Source organism: Amphiura filiformis, chromosome 8 (assembly GCF_039555335.1).
Source record: "Amphiura filiformis chromosome 8, Afil_fr2py, whole genome shotgun sequence".
In the NCBI taxonomy this organism is placed as follows: domain Eukaryota; kingdom Metazoa; phylum Echinodermata; class Ophiuroidea; order Amphilepidida; family Amphiuridae; genus Amphiura; species Amphiura filiformis.
The window spans coordinates 54,941,262-54,963,212 of NC_092635.1; the positions used below are offsets into that span (position 1 = coordinate 54,941,262).

The window sequence follows — 21,951 nt, forward strand, 5'->3', positions numbered from 1 at the left end:
TAGTTGTTTGTGACTATGGTTTATTGTTATTGTTATTTGTAGGTAAACCAGAAGACAAATTACGCCTGTTCTTCAATATGTATGACATCGATAAATCGGGACACTTGTCTAGGGATGAATTCAAATCAATGTTAAGGTAAGTATTAGGCCTGCTCTATACTTTTTTATTTGACATAGAATATTCTATGCAACATGTCTTCATTATTTAATCTATTTCCATTCTATTTCCTGTCATGTTTAACTTCTAACGAATGATGCCGTAAAATCGATAATATATTTCCACCAGAAATTCAACATAAAATGTAATTGATTTTCTGTCGACAAACATTCGTTAGGAGACTGATAAAAACTAAATTAGTTTAGAAAGATGTGGTGTGCGGCAAACAAAAATACTACAACCAATGTTTGATGTGCGCATGGCATGGTATGATTGCTTGCACCAATCATGTATCGCGTTGCTCTTACTAGGCACAGCGTGTTGAATGCGGTGTCCACTGTTTGGTTGAATGCACATTGAAAACACCAGAAATTGATTCGTTGGATCTGTGTAAGACTACAAGCCAAAATGTGATGCGATCAAGCTAAATGAGTCTGATGTCGATCAAAATGAAAATTTAGTTTTACATGTGTCATTCTCAAAGATATTTTTTGCTGTAAACTCCATCATTATCAAACTTTTGCTGTAAACTCCATCATCATAATCAGACTTGCAATTTTAGAGGTATGGCTATTTCAGTGTTGCTCAGAACAATAAAATACAAAGGAAGTTGTTATTGGCTATATCTCAAAATCAATATTCCCGCCATCCGACTCATTTTGCTTGATAACATCACAAATGGTCTCATTTCCAGTGTCAAAGTTCACTTATCCTCATAACACAAAAGTTGACCTCTAGTTGTACAGTAATAATTTTGTTCTCAACACATTCAAAGGTCATTTTATGTGTATACAATCATATTGGGGTTAATGAACTGATATGAATCTTTACAAATGGCGTAATAGTATATGATAGTGTCACAAAATGTGGACCAATATGACATCTGGTATTAGGATGCATTATGGGATAGTGTTTCATTCAATTCTTCATCATATTGGTGGTATTCTGTCCATTGTTTGCTGCTGTTTCTCTTATATACATGTATGCCCTAGATAAAAGTGTGCAGATGACCGTAATGTGCACCTACGTGCACAGCAGGTGCATATAGCAAGGTGACAAAAAATGGGGTGCCCAAAGTTACAAAACCAGAAAGCGAAATGAGTGAAGCTGCAAAAAGTGGGTTGCCTTGCTTGCGACACGCCTAGCACAGCCATAATTAAATTTGCTTCACTTTACGGTAAATCCCATAAGCCTTAGCGTTTTGACCACTGATGTCATCATCTGACGTCATACTGATGCACATCATTAGTGATTATTGTAACAACTGCACATTTCAATGCCAGTATGCATTGGGGTGACGACATTCTGGGTCCAATGCAAAGGCTTATGAGATTTACTGAGTGTAAGTTAGCCACAGTCTGTGGTCTTCACAGATTTGAATCAAGTGTGATGCACCTGTTTCCAGGGGAGGGGGGACTGGGGGAACTTGACTTTGGAAGTGACTGGGATGTGCGGACACCAGTTTGAAATAAGGATCTTTCGGTCTTTTATAATTGTAATAAAACTATTTTCATGATAGGTCTATGATGGATATGGTTCATGCATCAGAACCCACTGAGTTAGACCAACTCATTGATTCGTTGTTTGTGGCTGCCGGGTTTACAGATAAGAAAGATTTGTCGCTGCAAGATTTTATCAGGTTGATGAAGGATTATGAAGGAGAACTGGCAGAGTCAAAATTGCAATTTACAGGTAGGGAAATCACAAAATAACCTCAAAAAATATCTGCAATAATTTGTAACAAAGCCAACTCGTAATCTCTGTTCCAGTTTCAAATCACTTATTTATAAGACTCTACCATGTTTATGTGTGACACTCATGGCAGGCAAAATAGTGTACACATGGATTATTTCACCATGTCCAAAGCAATTTTTGGATCAAGTACATCCGCCAGGTAAAAAGATGAGAGAATGAAACAAAAAACAAACAAACAAAATAAAATAATTTGATTTTGACAGGTGTTGATATGCCAGACCCAGGCCCAGCTGCATCTTCAAAAGGGACAATGATGCGCCATGATAACGCCCCCACACGTGCACGCAAAACCATCATTCAAGCATACAGGTAAGAGGGAGTGCAGCAGATTTCTGTCAGTGTACAGGATAATTCTTGCATGTTTGCTGTGTTTGTATGTCACTAAATGAGGGGACGAATTTTGGCATGTGTTTGGTAAACTTGTCACAGAATTTAGCCACATGAGTAAGGATGTGGAAAATTAATTATGTCATAGTTGTGCCATGTATTGGTTAAAATATAGCAAGACTAAAATCAAACAATTCTAAAGTCTGATTCAGACTCCACATCGTAGCGCTATGCGATGCTTTTAAAACAACGCAGCATCGCGCGATTAAATTAAAATCTACATTTTAAGTTCATCACGCAATGCTGCAATGTTTTAAAAACATGTGGGGTCTGCATCTCCTTTTATGGTCATTCTACCACCTTGATTTTCCAGCAGCCAATAACAAGCATGCACGGCTGCGATATCGAAAAATTGAACAAAGTTCAAGTTTCACTGCAGACGAAATTTCCACCGCACGATGAGAATTTTCACCGCTGAGCTCTGAAAACATCTGGCTCAGATATCAGTTTTCATATGGACACAAGGCCCAAATTTGGAAAAGAATACAAAAAGTCCCAAAATTTCAGAATTGGAGAGTGTAGCGAGCAGAAAAAATAAGGTTTTTTTATGCTTTTTTGGACAAAAAAGGTCAAAATTTTATCCACTTTTCACAAAATTGCCCCCCCCTTGGGAAAAAAGTCCATTTTTCAAAATCAGCACCCCACCAAATGAAATCCTGCGTACGGGCCTGGATATGGAGTCTGAATTGGACTTAAAGGCTTTAAATAAATGCCCACATTTATTTAATTATGGATGTAAAGATGTTGTATTGAATTGAAATGAATTTGTCTATTTTCCATTTCAGTGACAAGGATCATGGCAAAGGCTCCAAGCGTCCAGTATCTCAGATTCAAGTTGAAACAATCAATAAATCATACGCTAAATCTCAGGTACACAAGCGATGGAAGGCGGCGCTACGCTATGTTGAGAACTATCGTCTACAGATATTCTGGTTTACTCTTTACAACCTTGTGCTTATTGGTATCTTTGCAGAGAGAGCTTACTGTGAGTTTGAAAAAATAATAGTGTACTATAGTACAGTTACAGCCTTCTTAAAAACATATTTGCAGTAGTGTAGCCAGCGCAGTGGTGTAGCATCATTCATAGGGGCATGGGGGCACATGCCCCCCAAACGACGATTACAAAATTTAGAAAATCCCATAGAAAAATTGCTAAAAAACTGCTTGTGCCCCCCAATCAGACCCAGTCGATGCCCCCCCCCCTAATACGATGATCCATGCTGCAACACTGAGCTGACATATAATGAAAGAGGAAAGTGCCTCTCCTTCATGTAATTTTACACAAAATTAGGGGTTATGGGGTTAGGATTAGGGGTTAGGATTAGAGTTAGGATTAGGATTAGCTTGCACAAAATAATTACATGAAGGATCGACCCAAAAAAGGAAAGAGAAAATCGAGAAGGCAAAGGAAAAGAAAAGGGGAAATGAGCCTGTTTCCCACCAAAATTCACAAATTAGTGTAAAATACCTAAATTTTGCACACTACATGCACACATTGGCCCAACAAAGCCTATTTTGGAAGCTTGAAGATTCTACATGTACAGTGTCTCTAAAAACAACCGGTATATGTATATATCCCACCGGTAATACCGGGTCAAAATGATGCAACTGTGAAATTTGTTAGTCTTTGCCCCCCACATCACCGAAACCAAGAAGATATTTTATTTTGTACTTTTATTCCTTTTTGTAGATTACTCCATTGAACGTGAGCACAGAGGTCTCTGACGATCGCAGGGTTCGGGGTCACCGTGATCATGTGCTAAGCGCTATGATGTTTACATACTCTAGTTTACTTGTGACCATGTGTCGTAATATCATCACCAAGTTGAGAGAGACGTTCTTGCATCGATACATTCCATTTGATTCTGCTCTTCCAATGCATAAATACATTGCATTTGTTGCTCTGTTCTATTCAGGTAATATAGACAATAACATTAATAATAGTAATAATTAAAAATTCCACACTGCCCCTGTGATGTGGAAGATATTGGATATGTCTTCCACAGGGGGGTTTGAATTTCAAATGGAATGAACACATTAAACAGCTCCATTTGAATTTCATACACCCTCTGAGAAAGATTCAACCTGAATCTTTCACAGAGGGAGGGGGATTTTCAAATGGAGCTGCTAATGTGTTCATTCCATTTGAAATTCATACTCCCCCTGAGAAAGATATTTCCAAAATCTCCCACAGGGGTAGTGTGGATTTTAAATGGAATAGCCCAATATAGCAAAAATGCAGTTGAAAAGTAGTCCTACCTACCGGGGTTGTAGTTTCTTCTATCCAGGTAATACAGGGCTTTAAATTTGGTAAGAATAAGAGAATCAATGCATTCTTGGAATGATCTTCTAAAATGGGGCCGTGATTATCAAAATTACAGAAACAAAATTGATTCTGCAAATTAAGATAATAAAAATAAGTAGTAAAACAATAAATTCTGCACACAGCATACAACAAAGAATCTGTAAATTTTCCTTGATTATCGCCAGATGAGTTTGTAAGAATTAAAATAGCAAGAAAAATGTGTTAATTTGAGAATTGGCTTTTAAACTTGGATAACTTTGTTTTTCTTTGTAGTTCTCCATTCTATTGGGCATGGAATCAACTTTTATCATATCAACACTCAGCCAACAGATGACTTAACATGCTATTTCAGAGACTTCTACCATGCGTAAGTAGCATTTTTTATCACCAGGCCTGTAACCAGGGGGAGCTTGGGGGCATACACCCCCACCCAAAATGCCCCAAAAGTCCCATTTGCGAGAGTAGAGAGCGAAAAAATAGGGGTCAAAAAGGTCAAAATTTTGGGGGAAAAAAGTCCATTTTTTCAAAATCCGCCACCAGTCCAAAAAGGTCCAAATTTTGAAGAAAAAAAAGTCCACTTTTTCCAAATCAGCCCCCAAATAAATCCTGGTTACGGGCCTGTTTATCACATCAACACTCAACCAACAGATGATTGAACATGCTATTTCAGAGACTTCTATCATTTGTAAGTTTCTTTCTTTTTCTTTTTCAGGTCCCACGAAGTACCTAAATTCAAGTATTGGTGCTGGCAAAAATCACCGGCTGGTGTTCTTTTAGTCTTGACCTGTGCTGTCATTTACACATTTTCTTTTTCTCTTTCTTTTTTAGGTCCCATGAAGTACCTAAATTCAAGTATTGGTGCTGGCAAACTATCACCGGCTTCACCGGCGTTCTATTAGTCTTGACCTGTGCTGTCATTTACACATTTTCTTTTTCTCTTCCTTTTTTAGGTCCCATGAAGTACCTAAATTCAAGTATTGGTGCTGGCAAACTATCACCGGCTTCACCGGCGTTCTATTAGTCTTGACCTGTGCTGTCATTTACACATTTTCTTTTTCTCTTTCTTTTTTAGGTCCCATGAAGTACCTAAATTCAAGTATTGGTGCTGGCAAACTATCACCGGCTTCACCGGCGTTCTTTTAGTCTTGACCTGTGCTGTCATTTACACATTTTCTTTTTCTCTTTCTTTTTTAGGTCCCATGAAGTACCTAAATTCAAGTATTGGTGCTGGCAAACTATCACCGGCTTCACCGGCGTTCTTTTAGTCTTGACCTGTGCTGTCATTTACACATTTTCTTTTCTCTTTCTTTTTAGGTCCCATGAAGTACCTAAATTCAAGTATTGGTGCTGGCAAACTATCACCGGCTTCACCGGCGTTCTTTTAGTCTTGACCTGTGCTGTCATTTACACATTTTCTTTTTTCTTTTTCTTTTTTTGGTCCCTTGAACTTCCTAAATTCAAGTATTGGTGCTGGCAAACTATCACCGGCTTCACCGGCGTTCTTTTAGTCTTGACCTGTGCTGTCATTTACACATTTTCTTTTTCTCTTTCTTTTTAGGTCCCATGAAGTACCTAAATTCAAGTATTGGTGCTGGCAAACTATCACCGGCTTCACCGGTGTTCTTTTAGTCTTGACCTGTGCTGTCATTTACACATTTGCTGTCCAATATGCCCGTCGTAAAGTCTTCAACCTCTTCTGGCTCACACACAACATGTATGTGATCTACTACGCCTTGATGATCTTCCACGGTAGTGGCCGTCTTGTGCAGCCTCCATTCCTGTGGTTTTTCTTCCTAGGACCAGCCATTTTGTTCACCTTGGATAAGCTTGTCAGTGTTAGTCGGAAGAAATCCGAGATATCAGTGGTGAAAGCAGAACTGCTTCCTTCAGGTATATATCATATTTTAAGGTGAAGATGGAAACAGATACGGCGGAAACATTAAAATTTAGGGGGACAAGCATATTTTGTGCAGGTTCTATTTGGACATTTGCGAGCGAAGCACATGAAAATTTAAATTCCAGACTATTTTAGCCCAATATGAAGGTGGATTTTAGTATTTAATGGGCCAGTGCATGCGAAGTGCACAAAATTGTGCAATATTTTTATCTTATCTTATTTTGGCCCAAAACACCATGTTTTCAGGCTAAAAAGGAAGATGTACAGGGAAAATATCGCTTTAATTTTAGGGGGCCATTCTGCTTGGAAAAATTTAGGGTGGACTTAGCCACTTGGTGTGCAGTCTTTTTGTTAAATTAGTTTTTGATTTATCCATACCGTTTCTGTTTTCAGATGTGACCATGTTGGAATTCAAACGACCTGTGACCTTTGACTACAAATCAGGTCAATGGGTGCGCATCTCATGCAAAGCGTTGGGAGGTGGTGAATATCATCCGTTTACAATCTCCTCTGCACCTCATGAAGAGAACCTCACCCTTCATATACGAGCTGTCGGCCCATGGACTATCAATTTACGTAGAACGTATGATCCTAATATTTTGAGAGATCACCCATACCCAAAGGTAAATGGTTTCCTGATAATGGGCTATTCCATTTAAAATCCACACTACCCCTGTGCCCGCCCCTGTGGAAGTCTTCCACAGTAGGAGTATGGGTTTCAAATAGAATAGACAATTAGGTGACTTCCATTTGAAATACTTACTCCAGTTGTGGAAGATATAGGTAAAGCCATAATACAGGGGGAGTATAGGTTTCAAAATGATTAACTCTGACCAATAATTTTTTAGAAAAACATACTCCTCCTGTGGAAGATATTTCCAAAATCTTCCACAGGGGTAGTGTGGATTTCAACTGGGGGGATAGCCCAAATTGATTGCACACTAGTTTTGAAAAATTTTGTATTCGTTACATAACATATAGAGCGACTTTACATGATCCTCTATCATTATGTACAAGATCCAACTACACATTTATCAAACACAGAACCATCTACACATAAAATTGTTAAGTGCCCTAGGTGGTTAATGGAATGAATACAGTACTTGAATCTTCTTGTATAGGGGTGTGACTAGGATTTTTTTAGGTAGGGGTGTGGAATGTCCAAAATGTGGTAAATATTGATATTTGGCGGTTATACTTAACAATTTAAAAATGAAAAAGCAGTTCTTTTGTTAATTTTTCTAATGGACCTTGGAGATATTTATCCTGATTTTTGCCCCCCTCCTGTTTTAACTGAACTCCAAATTTGGGCTTGTTTTTTACTCATTTTAATGTATTTTTTATGCTGATTCCAAATATGGTCATGAAAATGTACAATTTTGACATTTTTGAATTTTTAAAGAAATTTTGGAATTTGTCGTCTGCAGTTGACAGCTGTGTGGGGAGGGTTAATATTTGATGCGATCTAGCAAAATGAGTCGGATGTCAGGAATATTGATTTTGAGATATAGCCAATAATAGTATTCAACTTCCTTTGTATTTTATTGTTCTAAGCAATACCAAAATTGCTATTATCTCTGAAACCGTACATCAAATTATGATAGGCTTTTCAGCAAAGTAAAGCTCTGAGAATGCCTCATGTAATTAAACTGAATTTTGATTTTGATCGACATCACACTCATTTTGCTTGATCGTTTGTTTTTCATTATTTAACCAAGCACCTATATTTTTCCTATGGTAACATAGCTCTACTTGGATGGTCCATATGGTGAAGGCCATCAAGACTGGTACCAGTTTGAAGTAGCTGTGCTGGTAGGGGGCGGTATCGGAGTTACACCTTTTGCTTCCATTCTCAAGGATATTGCTCACAGATCATCTCAACAACAGCGTCTCAATTGCAAGAAGGTAAGATGATGACACAGCATTCTCAATATGAGAAATTAGAAGTTTCCCAATGTCAGACCAAATTGTATATAATTTGTCCCTTTATTAATTGATGGGAGGAGGTATTGCTGATTGCCTCAGATAAACCTTGAATGCAAAAGAATAATCATAGGGGGGGGTGATCATTGACAAGGGCCAGGGTTATGGTGTGTGACCAAAGATTCATGTAAAAGGGCTACTTTTCATGATCAAGCCCTGTACGGACATATGTGATGCTATCAAGCAAAATCAGTTGGAACTCGAAAATATAAAATTTTCAGTTTCTTATAGGATAGTAATAAACTTATACAAAGCTGCATTTTGCAGAAAACTCCATTGAAATTGAACAACCAGTTCCAAAGATATGAGCAATTAAAGAGTTCCCAAAACAAAAGGAAATATTTTCTTTGTTTGGCTGTATCTCAAAATCAATATTTCCGAGTTCCGACTGATTTTGCTTGATCGTATCACATATTGTGAATAGGGTATCTAAAACAAGGAAATTTAAGAAAATGAGTATACTTTGCACAATAAATCAGTGTTTAGGGTTCTTTGAGAAAATGTAGAATAAACAGCTCTGACTGCTTCATTTGTGTGTTTTCCCAGTGGTAATGCAGTGCATAGGTACTTGCTAAGGGGGCAAAATAGTAACACTATGCTAACAAGTCATGTATCCTTGATACACTTCCAGTGTGGCTCTTTAAAGATAATATTGATGTTTTGTGCAATGTCCTTACAGTCCTTGTTAACAAATCGTTCAGTAGTGGTGAGTTTCCACACGCATTGCGTGAGGCTGTAGTTTGTCCGGTCTTAAAAAAGCCTTCTCTTGACAAGAATGTCTTACAGAATTATCGTCCTGTCTCCAACTTAAGCTATTACTCCAAAATCATGGAGAAAATTGCTTCTGTTCAACCGAACACCTTCACTCTTTCTCCAGGAAGGCTTTCGGTCGGCGGACAGGGCTAGGCATAGTACCGAAACGGCACTGCTAAGGGTCAAAACAGACATATTGAAAGACATGGATTGCGGCAGAGCGGTGTTTGTAGTGCTTCTTGACCTCTCTGCCGCTTTCGACACGGTAGACCACGTCATCCTTCTAAACCGCTTGTCACGCACATTCAATATCACTGGTATGGCTCTTAACTGGATTAAAAGCTATCTACAGAGCAGAAACTTTCGCGTTTCAGTAGGTGCTGTATCATCTGAAAAATATGATCTGAATTACGGACTACCACAAGGATCGGTCCTTGGACCACTCTTCTTTGTTCTTTACACCTACTGCATTGGACATATTATCAGAGAGTTTGGGATTTGCTATCACATTTATGCTGACGACGTGCAGCTGTACTTTTCCTTTGACCCAAAGATTGCTGGTGCTGCTGAACTTGCCTTATCCAGATTATCGTCTTGTATCAATGCTATTCGGCAATGGATGATGACGAATTTGTTGAAGCTCAATGATTCCAAAACGGAGTTTTTTGTAGCAGGTTCGTCTCATAATCTAACGAAGTTACAGACTGTATCTATCAAAATTGGTAATATGGACATTAGACCCTCTTCGACCATTAAGAACCTTGGAGTTGTCTTCGATCAAACAATGTCCATGAATGCTCATGTGAAATCACTCACTAAATCAGTGAACTTTCATCTCAGAAACATGTACAGAATTCGGAGGTATATCACAACTGAAAGCTGTCACCATCTTGCTAGGTCTCTCATTTTGTCTAGACTCGACTATGCGAACTCACTTCTACTTGGCATTTCGGCAAAGGATAGGAAACAACTGCAGAGGCTTCAAAATAGAGCCGCCAAAGTTGTCTACAAATGCAATAGACTGGAACCATCTGCACCTTTGCTTAGAGACCTTCACTGGCTGCCAGTTGCCGAAAGGATCATCTTCAAAGTGCTGCTGCTAGTGTTCAAAGCTCTGCATGATGTAGCTCCGCCTACTTGTCGGATCACCTCGTCCTCACGTTCCTGGTAGAGATAACATGCGATCCAGCAATAACTATTTGCTTCATGTTCCGCGACTTCACGATCCATGGGTGACAACGCCTTCTGTTCGGCTGGCCCACGCCACTGGAACGCACTTCCAGGTCATCTTCGTTTTGCACCTTCTGTCAACGTGTTTAAGAAGCACCTAAAAACGCACCTCTTCCCACCTGTATAGGGATTTGTTTCTTAAATACGTTGACAGAAGGGGTTTGCCTCATTTTCCACAGGTTTCATGTTTATTTTGATTTTCTTGCCACACTCATTAGTTCTTTGGTTTTACTTAAATTTTTAATGTGTATTTTTCATGTGATTTTAATATGTATATCATGTATATTTCTTAATAATTATGTACTTTTTAAGATATAGTTTGATGTATATTCTTGTATCTGCATTTTAATGTTTTTTATTGTAAAGCGCTTTGACAATTTTAATATAGCGCTCTATAAGTGTCGTTTAATAATAATAATAATAATTAATAATAACACTACTTGTTTAGAGTAGGATAACATTGCACATGTCATACTTGCTTAGGGGGTGTATTTTCAGACCTCCCATATTATTGTACAGTGAGCTTTTTTTAGAATTTGTGGTCAAGCATGATACCCCTTTGTCAATGCCCTTCCCCTGGTTTAAACCCTCAAATGTTTCAATTTTGTGGATTTATTTTTTCAGGTTTATTTCATCTGGGTAACCAGGACTCAGAAGCACTTTGAATGGCTGACGGACATCATCCGTGAGGTAGAGGAGAAAGACGCTAACAACCTTGTCACCGTGCACTTGTTCATCACTCAATTCTTTCAGAAGTTTGACTTGCGGACTACTATGTTGGTAAGATGATGACTTAAAACTTGAAACAAAAGGACAATGGAAATGAGTTGTGACAAAGATAATCAAAATGGCAAATTGGAGGTGGTAAGGGGCTGGGTGGGTGAGGGGCAACAATTATGGTAGTCTACACATGCATGGCCCCATTTTTAACAACACCTTAAACAAGTTTCATCCTAGAAAAGTACCCTTTAAACAAGAAAAAATTTAACCAATTTTGACCCATAAGCAAGTGTTGGGCCAAAATAAAATACCCCTTTTGCATTCAATTTACAAAGTTTTAAAACTACCCTAAATAAATTGACCAGCTAAGGAAAATTACCCTTTATTTGAAAACTGTGTTTTTAAGCTCCTTTTCACTCATTTATGGTTTGGCGTTGATGTGTACAGTCACTACAGTCCACTTTTCGAGTGGAGTGGACCCCCATAAGGGGCAGACTTAGACCCATTAAACCAGTGTATCAGTCTGGGTGGAGGCACTCAACTTAATTGAAGTAGAGGGGTTTGGCGCAATCTTTGGGAACTGTAGTGACTGAATACCTGTGAAATGTAAAATGTCATCATTGTTGTGACAGCACACCCAAAACTGTTTTGGTTCCTACCGAATCTGTATTATCTTCCTACAACATCCTTGAGTTCCTATGGTACCGAATCTGTATTATCTTCCTACAACATCCTTGAGTTATCTTATACATCCTTGATAAAGATAGTTGGTTTAGATGACACATGAGTAATTGGCTTGTTGTAAAAGGATTAGATAATTCTTGAACTTAGGGCACACCTAATGGTACTCCAGTGCACACCCACTGCATTCCTGACTCATACAGAACCAGGATCTCTTCACAACATCCTGCTCACTGTTGATTTTAGAACAAATGTTATAAGTGAGAGAAGCATCACACCCATTGACAGATTATACTACAAAACAGGAGGTTAAGATAAATCCCAAACATGCAAATAAATGAATGTATCAGAATGACACGTAAAGTGAACGCCTAATTCATGTCCCGGATTCATGTCTATGTGAAACCTGGATCCCACATAAAATCAGTGATAATGAACATTGATGTCAAATGAATGATGTTCGTCTGTGTAAGAAAAGTAACACATGTACCCATGGTTTTATTTATTACAAAGCAGGAATTTAAAAAGAAAGCAATTTAAGAATGCACTTAATAGAAACTGACAGGTGGAATGAATTGGAATATTTCTTTACTTAATCACTTCATTCATGTTTTGAAATACTTAAGAAATGTTAAAAATCTTTTCAGAATGTATAACTTTTTCAGGAATTTCCTAAATTAGGATCGGAATTCTTTTGTACAGCAAAGACCCTTTTTCCAGATTTTTAAGCGTAGGTTGGGTGAGGTTAAGCAAAAATTTTGTTAGAATTAAAGTAACTAAAACTGGATGACACTTATAACATCTTCTAAACCTTGGGGGGGTACTCAAGTTTGGTTTTGGCAGGGACATGCCGCTGAGAATTTGAAAGTGGACCCAATTTTTCAAGAAATTTGGACCCATTGATATACCAAAAGTCAAAATTTTCGGCCGAATTTAACCAAAATTGTCTTAGTTTTTACAAATTTTCCCAAAATTTTGGGAAAATTTTGAAAATTTTGGCTAGATTAGGGAAAAATTGGGCTATTTTTCGAAAAAATTGAGAAAAATTTTGAAAAAAGGACCCATTCATATGCCAAAAGAGGCTTTGAAAAAGGGGTCATTGATATACCAAAAGGCTGAAAATGCTACCCATATTTGCGGCACGTCCCCTTATGGTCATTTGTACTGAGTACCCCCCCCCACCCCCGGGTTCTAAACATTAAGGTGTAAAATGATACCAAATGTACACTTGTATATATTCAGTACCTGCAGAACCCAGATCTTACTATTGAAAAATATAATAAAAGTTTACTTAAAATGGATGTTGTACATGAGCGAAGTATTCACCCACACATACACACCCATCTTGTTACAGCGGGGCAGTTACACATCAGGAAGTAAAACCACAATAATATTATCAAATGATACTCAAAATAATCAGCACATTGTGAAATATAGCTGTCATATTAAGATAATTTTGTTTGTTTATCTATCTGTGCAATTGATCAAAGTTCAGGCAGTTTCACAGTCTGTACCACATTGTAACATACATAGTCAATCTTTAGGGCAGGGTGCACTTGTTATTAATGTGTCATTCCATATTTGTTTAATGTCATTTATAGTTACTTTATCAACAGTAAGGTTTCACTGCATATTTGTCAAATGAAATGATTTTTTTATCCTTATTATTTTCTTGATTTGCTTTTGTTGATTTGTACATGCAACAAACCTTTGTTATGTCATGTACTGCATTCAACCTAACTAGCGCTCCTCCCCTAATAAACACCCCTGCAGAATTCAAGTGACATCTGTCTTACTCTTAGCACCCTCTTCAGTGCACCTGCTGTATAACTAAATCCCATCAAATGTCTGAATAAATTGTCTTCTAAACTCCAGTTTAGGATTATGCTGTTTGTGACTTAAAAGGGCATTTTGTGATCCACAGCATCATCCCACCACTTTTCTCCAAAAAAGTTGAGATTTTTTATACTACTGGAAACCTTTTGCAGATTAATTTGTTTAGCAAAAATATCGTGAAATTTGAATTACATTCTGGTACACCAGAACGAAATTACAACACATTGTCGTCTATGGAGCAGTGTAATACATATAATCATGCATAACTCACAAACACAAAATTAGAATCAACTGAAATTTTGGGAATAAGCTTTTTTTGTGGATATCTACTGAAAATTGTCATAAAAAGAGGATGCTAGATTCACAAAATCCTCCTTTAAGATACTGTATTTTGAATGTTTATATGCGTGTAAATTCCCATTTGTAACTTTTTCATTCATAATTTTAATAAGCGCCTCTTTAAAATGACTTGACGCGCCGCTAGGTGCTAATTTTGGTCATTTGTTGGAAGATTATACCAGTTGTGGAAGATATAGCTAAAGCTATGTACTGTGGGGTTATGGGTTTCAAAATAATTAACCCTTTGAAAAACTTACACCCTCTGTGGAAGACTTTTCTTACACCTTCAACAGGGGTATGGCAGATTTTAATTGGAATAACCCAATATTTGCTGTCATAACGAATATGCCATATGCCTTGGTTACTGGTTCATGCAAGTTGGTTTGTGCACCTGTTAACTACCCATTGAATATGTGTTGTGATCATTTTGATCATGGTTCCAAACACAGACGGCGAATTCAGGCTTTGCAAAACTTCACTTAGTATTAACATCATGTCTTTTTTTCTCTCCATGCAGTACATTTGTGAGCGTCACTTTCAGAAGATATCAGAGCGATCCTTGTTTACTGGTTTACGTTCCATCACTCATTTTGGCCGACCCAACTTTGTAAGCTTCCTGGATTCCTTGCAGAATGAACATCCAGAAGTAAGTCTGTAGTGATTCACTAGGATCCACAACATGCTCATCTATCAGGGGCACAGTTCTTAAACCCCAAAACATTTGTACATTCATTGAATGACCTTTGAAAATTTGGGTACAAAAACTCATGTAATTGAGGTTATTGGACTATGCCATTAGGATGAAGCTATTGTGGTCCATCCGCACATCCCTGTACCCTCATTTCCTCTAAAACCTTCCAGGTTTGAAGCATTGGATGAAACAAGCCTTAGCATGTTGTACAACTTCAATGTTTATGTAGTATTAAAAAAGTATTTAAAAAAACCAGCTTTTTTCTTCTGAGTGAAATATATGTCTTGCCTAGACTACATGTAGAATAGAATGTCATATTTTTAAGTTGTGTTTCTCCATTTTGTTTTCCCTCATTTAGGTTGGCAAGATTGGTGTGTTTAGCTGTGGCCCACCTGGCATGACCGGCAATGTTGAGAACGCATGCGTTGAGCTCAACAAGCATGATGGCGCTGCATTTATCCATCACTATGAAAACTTTTAGAACTACGTCAAGTCTTTCACAACAATCTGGATGTCAGGAGTTAAAAATTTGCCCAAATGTTAATACTCTGCATGCTGGTCATTGGTTTCAACATTAAACGTTTTGAGATATTTTCTCAAAATGTCAAGAGCTATCTCAAGAACCACTGAACCAATATTGGGCTTGTTTGTACTCATTTTAATGCATTTTTCATGCTGATTCCAAATATGATCATGGGAATGTTTAAATTTGATTTTTTAAAGAAAATATGACACTTTTAATCTACAGTCGACACCCATGTGAAGATGGCTAATGTTGAAACACTTGTATCTTGGGTATGCTATTTCTGTTCAACAAGTTATTTTATCATTAGTAGAACTTTCTTGTAAACAAATCCAAGTGGATATTGGGTAAAATGATATTAAACATACCTTCAATAACGTTTTGTGCACTTTCTCAAATCGACTGACCAATTCTCCCAATCCTCTTCGTCTGCTTATTGTTGGAGTTTGACGTTGGTGGAGCTGTTTTAGGCTTTAGAAGCTGGTCTAGGATTTAGGAGCTGGTCATACATCCTGGTAGTGCTGGTAGACTTCCAATAAGTTCATAGGATAGAAAATTGGCAAAATTTGGAATTTTAGGGTTGTATAACAGAAAGTAAAATGCAAAATGATATGTTGCAAGTTTAAAATTATGTGTAGAACTTCATTATTATGTTATTATATTGTACAGGATTTTGTAAAGTCAGTAATTGTTTTTCAATTTTATTTATTTGTATGTATAAATTGCCAATCGTCAGTAGTGACGGTGGCCTAAGAAGAAGAAGAAGAAATATGAAAAGGGGAAGGCTTGGGGCCAGTAAAACTACTATTGCTACTGTTTAGTTTGTGATAGTGTCCTCAAATTAGGCCCAAATGTTATTTGATTATCCTTATATCCAACTGACTTTAATTTAGTAGCCCCTGAGCCACTATTGCTAGGCTTCACAAATTTTTTTTCCGGTGACCCAAATTTCATAAGAAAAAATGTGGCGCAACCCACATTTGAATAATGCTGTTGCTTACCGAAACTATCAGCGGCTTACAGTGCAAAATTTCCAAAGGGGCACAATATCTCAGTTGTCCCGCTGACTGGCTCCCAGAAGTTCTGGCACAGAAATTTGCAATATTTATGCTAAAATGGGTCAAAATGGGGTTACATGACCAATGTGATGGTACCCTGCACTTCAATGCACAGAGTCTCATGACTCCTTTTGGAACAGGCTGGGACCTCCAAAGGATGATGACCCACAGATTGGGATCTGCAGCACTATTGGGTCAGTTTTTACATGGCTGAATGCTACATGAGGCCTTCCAGTTAAAACCCCTGCATCACTGTTTTGTCTTTCTTCTATTTTATACAAATATTTTGTGAATATATTTTGTGCAAAAATATGTAGGCGTATTTCATTGTAGCATAATGGGCCAATCCAGTTGAATTCCATACACCACCTTTGGAAGACTTGTCATTAATCTCCCACATAGGGGGTGTAGATTTGAAATGGAGTCACCTTTTCAGGTATCCCATGCAGTTTGAAATTCAGACTCCCTTTGAGAAAGTAGAGTCCGAAGTTTACCGTTTTCTAAAATCCATTTTCCGTGTTGTAATCCGTGTTGTAAAATGTGTAAATCCATGTCATAAATAAAGCTTAAAATGTATAAACAATGATATTATTGTCTGTCCAATTAACTTAGACACCCAGTTTTTGTTACTTATTTGAAAAAATATCCACTTTCAAAGAAAGTCATGAAAGAAAAGTGTTAACATTCGCTGAGACCTAACAGGATTTTTGTGTTTCCAAAGCATTGAGTGAGAGTTTACCAGAAATTCTATTGAAATTGGAAGGTTTTTCTCAACACTTTAAAAATAATCCGGTAGAAGTTGGGTACCACTATTTTGGAAGGTCTCATTATACAGATTTGTAGGTATTGTGATTTTGGATAGTGAATGGATGAATAGTAAATTAATTATACTCCTCACCAAAAACATTTTATAAAAATGAAAAATATAATTCAGTTCATAAAATGCAGACAGTGTTTCTAATTGGCATATTTATTCTTAGTGTATTAAATCAGTGATCCCAGCTGTCCTCAACCAATTACAACAATTGGGCGGTATTTGAATCTTGTTCTGTGCATGCTTTTGGCTTGGCCCAATTCCTAGAAAATACAAATTGTATGCCCTATGAATGTTCTGATGTTATTGGTGAGGAGTATAATTCACAATACACTCCAGACGCATAGTCACTTGCCCTATCATTTGTTATAATGCACCAACTGACATCTTTTGAGTTATAGAGGTTGTGCATGAAATTATTGATTGGCTCCAAACAAAGGATTTGAACCGGTGTCCTTCACCGAAATCATGGCACAGTGCAGTCCATTCAATCAAATATTGCCATCAACCTATTTGATCGTAGTGTATTTTGTTATGCGTGTGAGACGACCTCTCGCGGTAGATTGCAAACATGCTTTTGTTGAATGCATTTAAGTAGACCGCCATTATTGTGAATTAGTAAAAGGATCAAAGAAAAAAGGGTGGCATCACTGATCAATATGCATGATTACAATGTTCAAACACCCCTTACTGTAAATAGATTATCCCATCAAAAGTTTCAAGTCATTAGGAATATTCGGCTGGACCCAGATATATCGGTCAAAATTGAATAAAAGTAGACAAGGAAGAATATTTTTTCATCGCTTTACTAATAATTTCTGTTAGGTCTGACCGTGTTTAGCAACTTTTCTTTCATGACTTTTTGCCAAAGTAAAAACTTTTCGAAATATATCCTAAAAACCGGGTGTCTAAGTTATTTGGACAGACAATAGTATCACAATAAAGTGTTCAATATCGCGATCAATATGCTCTGATTGGAATATTCTGAAGTAAATATAATGGGCCGACTATTACGATGTTTGAAGGGATATAGGGGGTCATGTCTTGGTAATATACCTTTATTTTGGTATTATTAAACAGTATTTTTATCATAAAAATTGACATACACAACTCATGATTGTTTTTAACACTTATTTCTCTTATCTTTTGACAATTTTTGTCACATCATACAAAAATGTCATTTTCCGTGTTGTACCTCCGATTCCGTGATTTTCTTCCGTTTTCCGTAAAACGGATAACTTCGGACTCTAGTGTATGGATTTCAACTGGGATAGTAGCATATTATGATATTAGTTATAAAAAATAAAATGTTAAAAGAGAGAATATTAGATATATTATCAACAGACTTAAAGCCAAGGAACAACAAATTTAATGTAAGGCCTAGCCATCATAGCAAATAGTTACTTTATAAGTCACTCAGATCTCATTTTAAGAATTACAATTTGCTTATGAACTAAAATGGGTACTTTTGTGTATTACAAAACAGTTTATACCAAATGCCTTGAATGCTTATTTTGTTGAGGAGAGAAATCAACACAGGTATCACAAGAAATACTTAAGGTTATAAGAAAGATATATCCAACAACAAAAAAGTTAAAGGAGTATTTCATGATCCAAGCATCCTCTTTTTACGACATTTTTCAGTAGATATACAAAAAAAAAAGTTTATTCCCAAAATTTCAATTTTGTTCTGGTATACCAGAATGTAATTCAAATTTTGCAATATTTTTGCTAAACAAATTAATCTGCAAGAAATTTTTGTACATAAACATTATGCAGCCAGAGGTTTCCAGTGCCATAAAAATCTCAATTTTTTTTTGAGAAAAATGGAGGGGGATGATGCTGTGGATCACAAAATGCCCTTTTAAACTAAATTAAAATAAACCTTATGCAAAAGTATAGTTTGTGTTTCCCAGGCTCCCAGCAAACACAAAAATGTTTTTATAACACTATAAATCTGTTTTGATTTGGTTTGGTCAAAATGTTTTAATAACAAGTTTTGGCAAACATATTTTTGTGCAAAATATAATATGGTAGAATGTTTTGCTGCAAGTTTTCAAATTTTTTTGAATGTGATTAAAACTTGTAAAATTATACACTTTTATATAGCCCAATATTTACATGTTTTCTATAACATGTTTTGCGTTTGCTGGGTTCTTGTTTTTTTGTGTTTTTTTTCATTTCCAAAATTGCTTAAAGCCATATTATAACATTTCTGTAAAAATAGATTAGTATTTATTTTCCATTTTACTGTCAGATATGTCCCCTTTTAATTTTGAGCCGAACAAGTGAGGTAAAGCATAGCAAATTGGAATTTACTACTAGCGCCCATGCATGTTACTCCCGCGGTTGTAATACGGTACGATCCTCAGGGTGTGTGTGTACGTGTATCCCGCACGCTGTGTACGTACTGTGCATACGTATTCGACTAATATTTCCATCGTAATAATAAAACACCGGTTCCATCGTTTTATTCAAAATGTCGGATTTTGACAAAACTACAGCACCTAAAGTCTTAATTTTTGCAGAGTATCTTTATTGACTAAAGTACATTACAATCGTGTAAAACCAGAATTAAAATTTTTTTTTTTTTTTGAGGCGTTCTCCTCAGCAAATGTTATAATATGGCTTTAACAACCAATATTCAAACTGATTTCCTAGCATTTAGACCAAAGGGCTCTCAGATTTCTGGACACAATAGCACAGAAAAGATGTGACCATTAAAATGTTAAAATGTGGAGTTCTAATATCGAAAGCGGACTTTGTGGCATTTTTCATACTGAGGGACCCTCCCTTTGGTTATCCCTCCCTCTGATATTGCACCAATCATATCCTTTCAAAGAATGGGCTATTCCAGTTGAAATCCATACAGCCCCCTATGGAAGATGTGACCTTAATCTCCCATCGCATCATTATACTGGGCAGGAAAGACCTATAATTTTCACTGTTACTCATTTGGCAAAAGCTTACTCCAGTAGTTGTGGAACCATTTTTTTTACCAAATGAGTAATTCTACAAATTTACATACAAGGTTATTCCTGCCCAGCAATGCCATACAGGGGGTGTAAACTTCAAATGGAGTCACCCATTCAGTTAACCCCATTTGAAATTCACACTCCCTGTGTGAATGATTAAGGTTATTTCATCCAGAGGGTGTATGGATTTCAACTGGAATAGCCCAATTATGTCACCATTCAACCACCAAAACAAAGAAACCGAATGAAATTAGCCCTACCATAGGGCCTTTAAACACACTATATTCCGAGAACCGCTAATAACACAGTGACAGCTCCACCCGACAACTTTGTGGGGGAGGGGGGGGGGGGGGTCACTGGGTTTAACAGTTCTAGTTCTCTGGATATAACATGGGTGTTTTGGGATTACCACTGTCAAAAGGCACTCTAGTAGGGCTAGATGAAATTGGGATAAAGTCCCCAGTACTTTTGTTTGTACCTAAGCTGTCTTGTGTGATTGTATATACATTTTTATACAGGTTTATATCATATTTTGACTTCAGTTTGTGTGTGTTCGTTCATGTAAAAAATGTATCCAAAGAATGCGTTGCCCTTTTTTAGGGAACTACAAATATGTAAAGTTAGAATAACTCAAGTTATATGTGTATCCTCCAGGATGTAAAGAAGGTTTATTACATGGATTTACAGCTATTTATCATGTTTCAGGGTTTTCTTATTGGAAAATAGTGATTTCAAAGATAAATATAATATTAAAAATTTAATATATTTGATATATTTTCATTTAAATTTTATGTATGTATATTTGAGTTGCAAATATACCATTAATACTTGATTTGGAAGAGAATGTATTATATCATAAGTATCATTTTTATTGCAGTGTAAATCTTTTTAATTGAAATTGAAGATGAATAAAATGACCTATAGAAATGTGAAATGAAGTCTTTTCTTTCTTTCCTTGGGAGTGATATGGATTCCATCCCATGCACACATTGTCCCAAAATCCGTGTTCAATTTTAAAGGGGTACATTATGCAGTCATTTGATTAAAAGTACAAGACCAACTAAGCATTATTTTGATAGAATAATGGCCTAAGGGGGTCAAAAAGGCAAAAAGACCCCTGACCCTGCAATTGAATTTGATTTGAGTATTTTCATCATACCTTATGTTCAGTTAGACGCACCCACGATTTATGGCAGGCGTTAGAGGTCTTTTTGGGCCAACTTTTTACAAGACATTATTTTGATAGAAACTTGAGACCTATAAAGGGTTCAGTTGTGTAAAAATCTAAAACTGCTTGTTTTCTTGATACTAGGCACAGGAAATGATTTTTTTGATATTGTTCAAAACCGTTTTGGTGAGCAGTAGGCCTACCTTTTCTATACAGAGTAACCCTGGGGCATAGGCTTAACATGATTGGTCCACATGACCCCACGGGGGTGGGGTGAGGTTGGTAGTGCGGGCCCACACATCACCACACCCACCAGTGGCGAGCGTGTGTCTTCATATTGGGGGGGGGGGGCACCGACCGTGATGGGGGCAGCCTGCTCTGAGGGGAGGGGTGAACAAGCCGTTTTTCGGTAATTTTAGGATTGTTTTTAAATCGATGGGGAGGGGGCACGTACGCCCACCCCGTGCCCCTATGACGCTACGTCACTACACTCCACCCATCCCTGTAACCAACCATATAGTAACTTATTTCTCATTCCAAAACAAATTAAACAATTCACAAAAGTTTCCCACTTTTCCATATTTTATAAATTTAATTTCCTCCCAAATTCGGGCCCCTCCTCCCCTTTGATCTAGGGCCTTGGACACATGCCTATCGGGCCCTGTGGTAAATCCGGCCC

General features: G+C 37.1%; 1 protein-coding gene across 1 annotated transcript in view; it reads left to right on the forward strand.

The window, feature by feature from the left end:
• LOC140159230 (dual oxidase 2-like) overlaps nt 1-16,188 on the forward strand; it is a 32,822-nt gene extending 16,634 nt beyond the window's left edge. The window contains 14 exon segments of the mRNA XM_072182637.1: nt 43-136; nt 1,677-1,849; nt 2,116-2,221; nt 3,085-3,284; nt 3,990-4,019; nt 4,022-4,051; nt 4,054-4,215; nt 4,878-4,971; nt 6,163-6,494; nt 6,895-7,124; nt 8,248-8,406; nt 11,092-11,247; nt 14,561-14,689; nt 15,093-16,188. Of these exon segments, the coding sequence (XP_072038738.1) occupies nt 43-136; nt 1,677-1,849; nt 2,116-2,221; nt 3,085-3,284; nt 3,990-4,019; nt 4,022-4,051; nt 4,054-4,215; nt 4,878-4,971; nt 6,163-6,494; nt 6,895-7,124; nt 8,248-8,406; nt 11,092-11,247; nt 14,561-14,689; nt 15,093-15,215 (2,018 nt within the window). The 3' untranslated portion in view covers nt 15,216-16,188.
• Nucleotides 16,189-21,951: the final 5,763 nt, after the last annotated feature.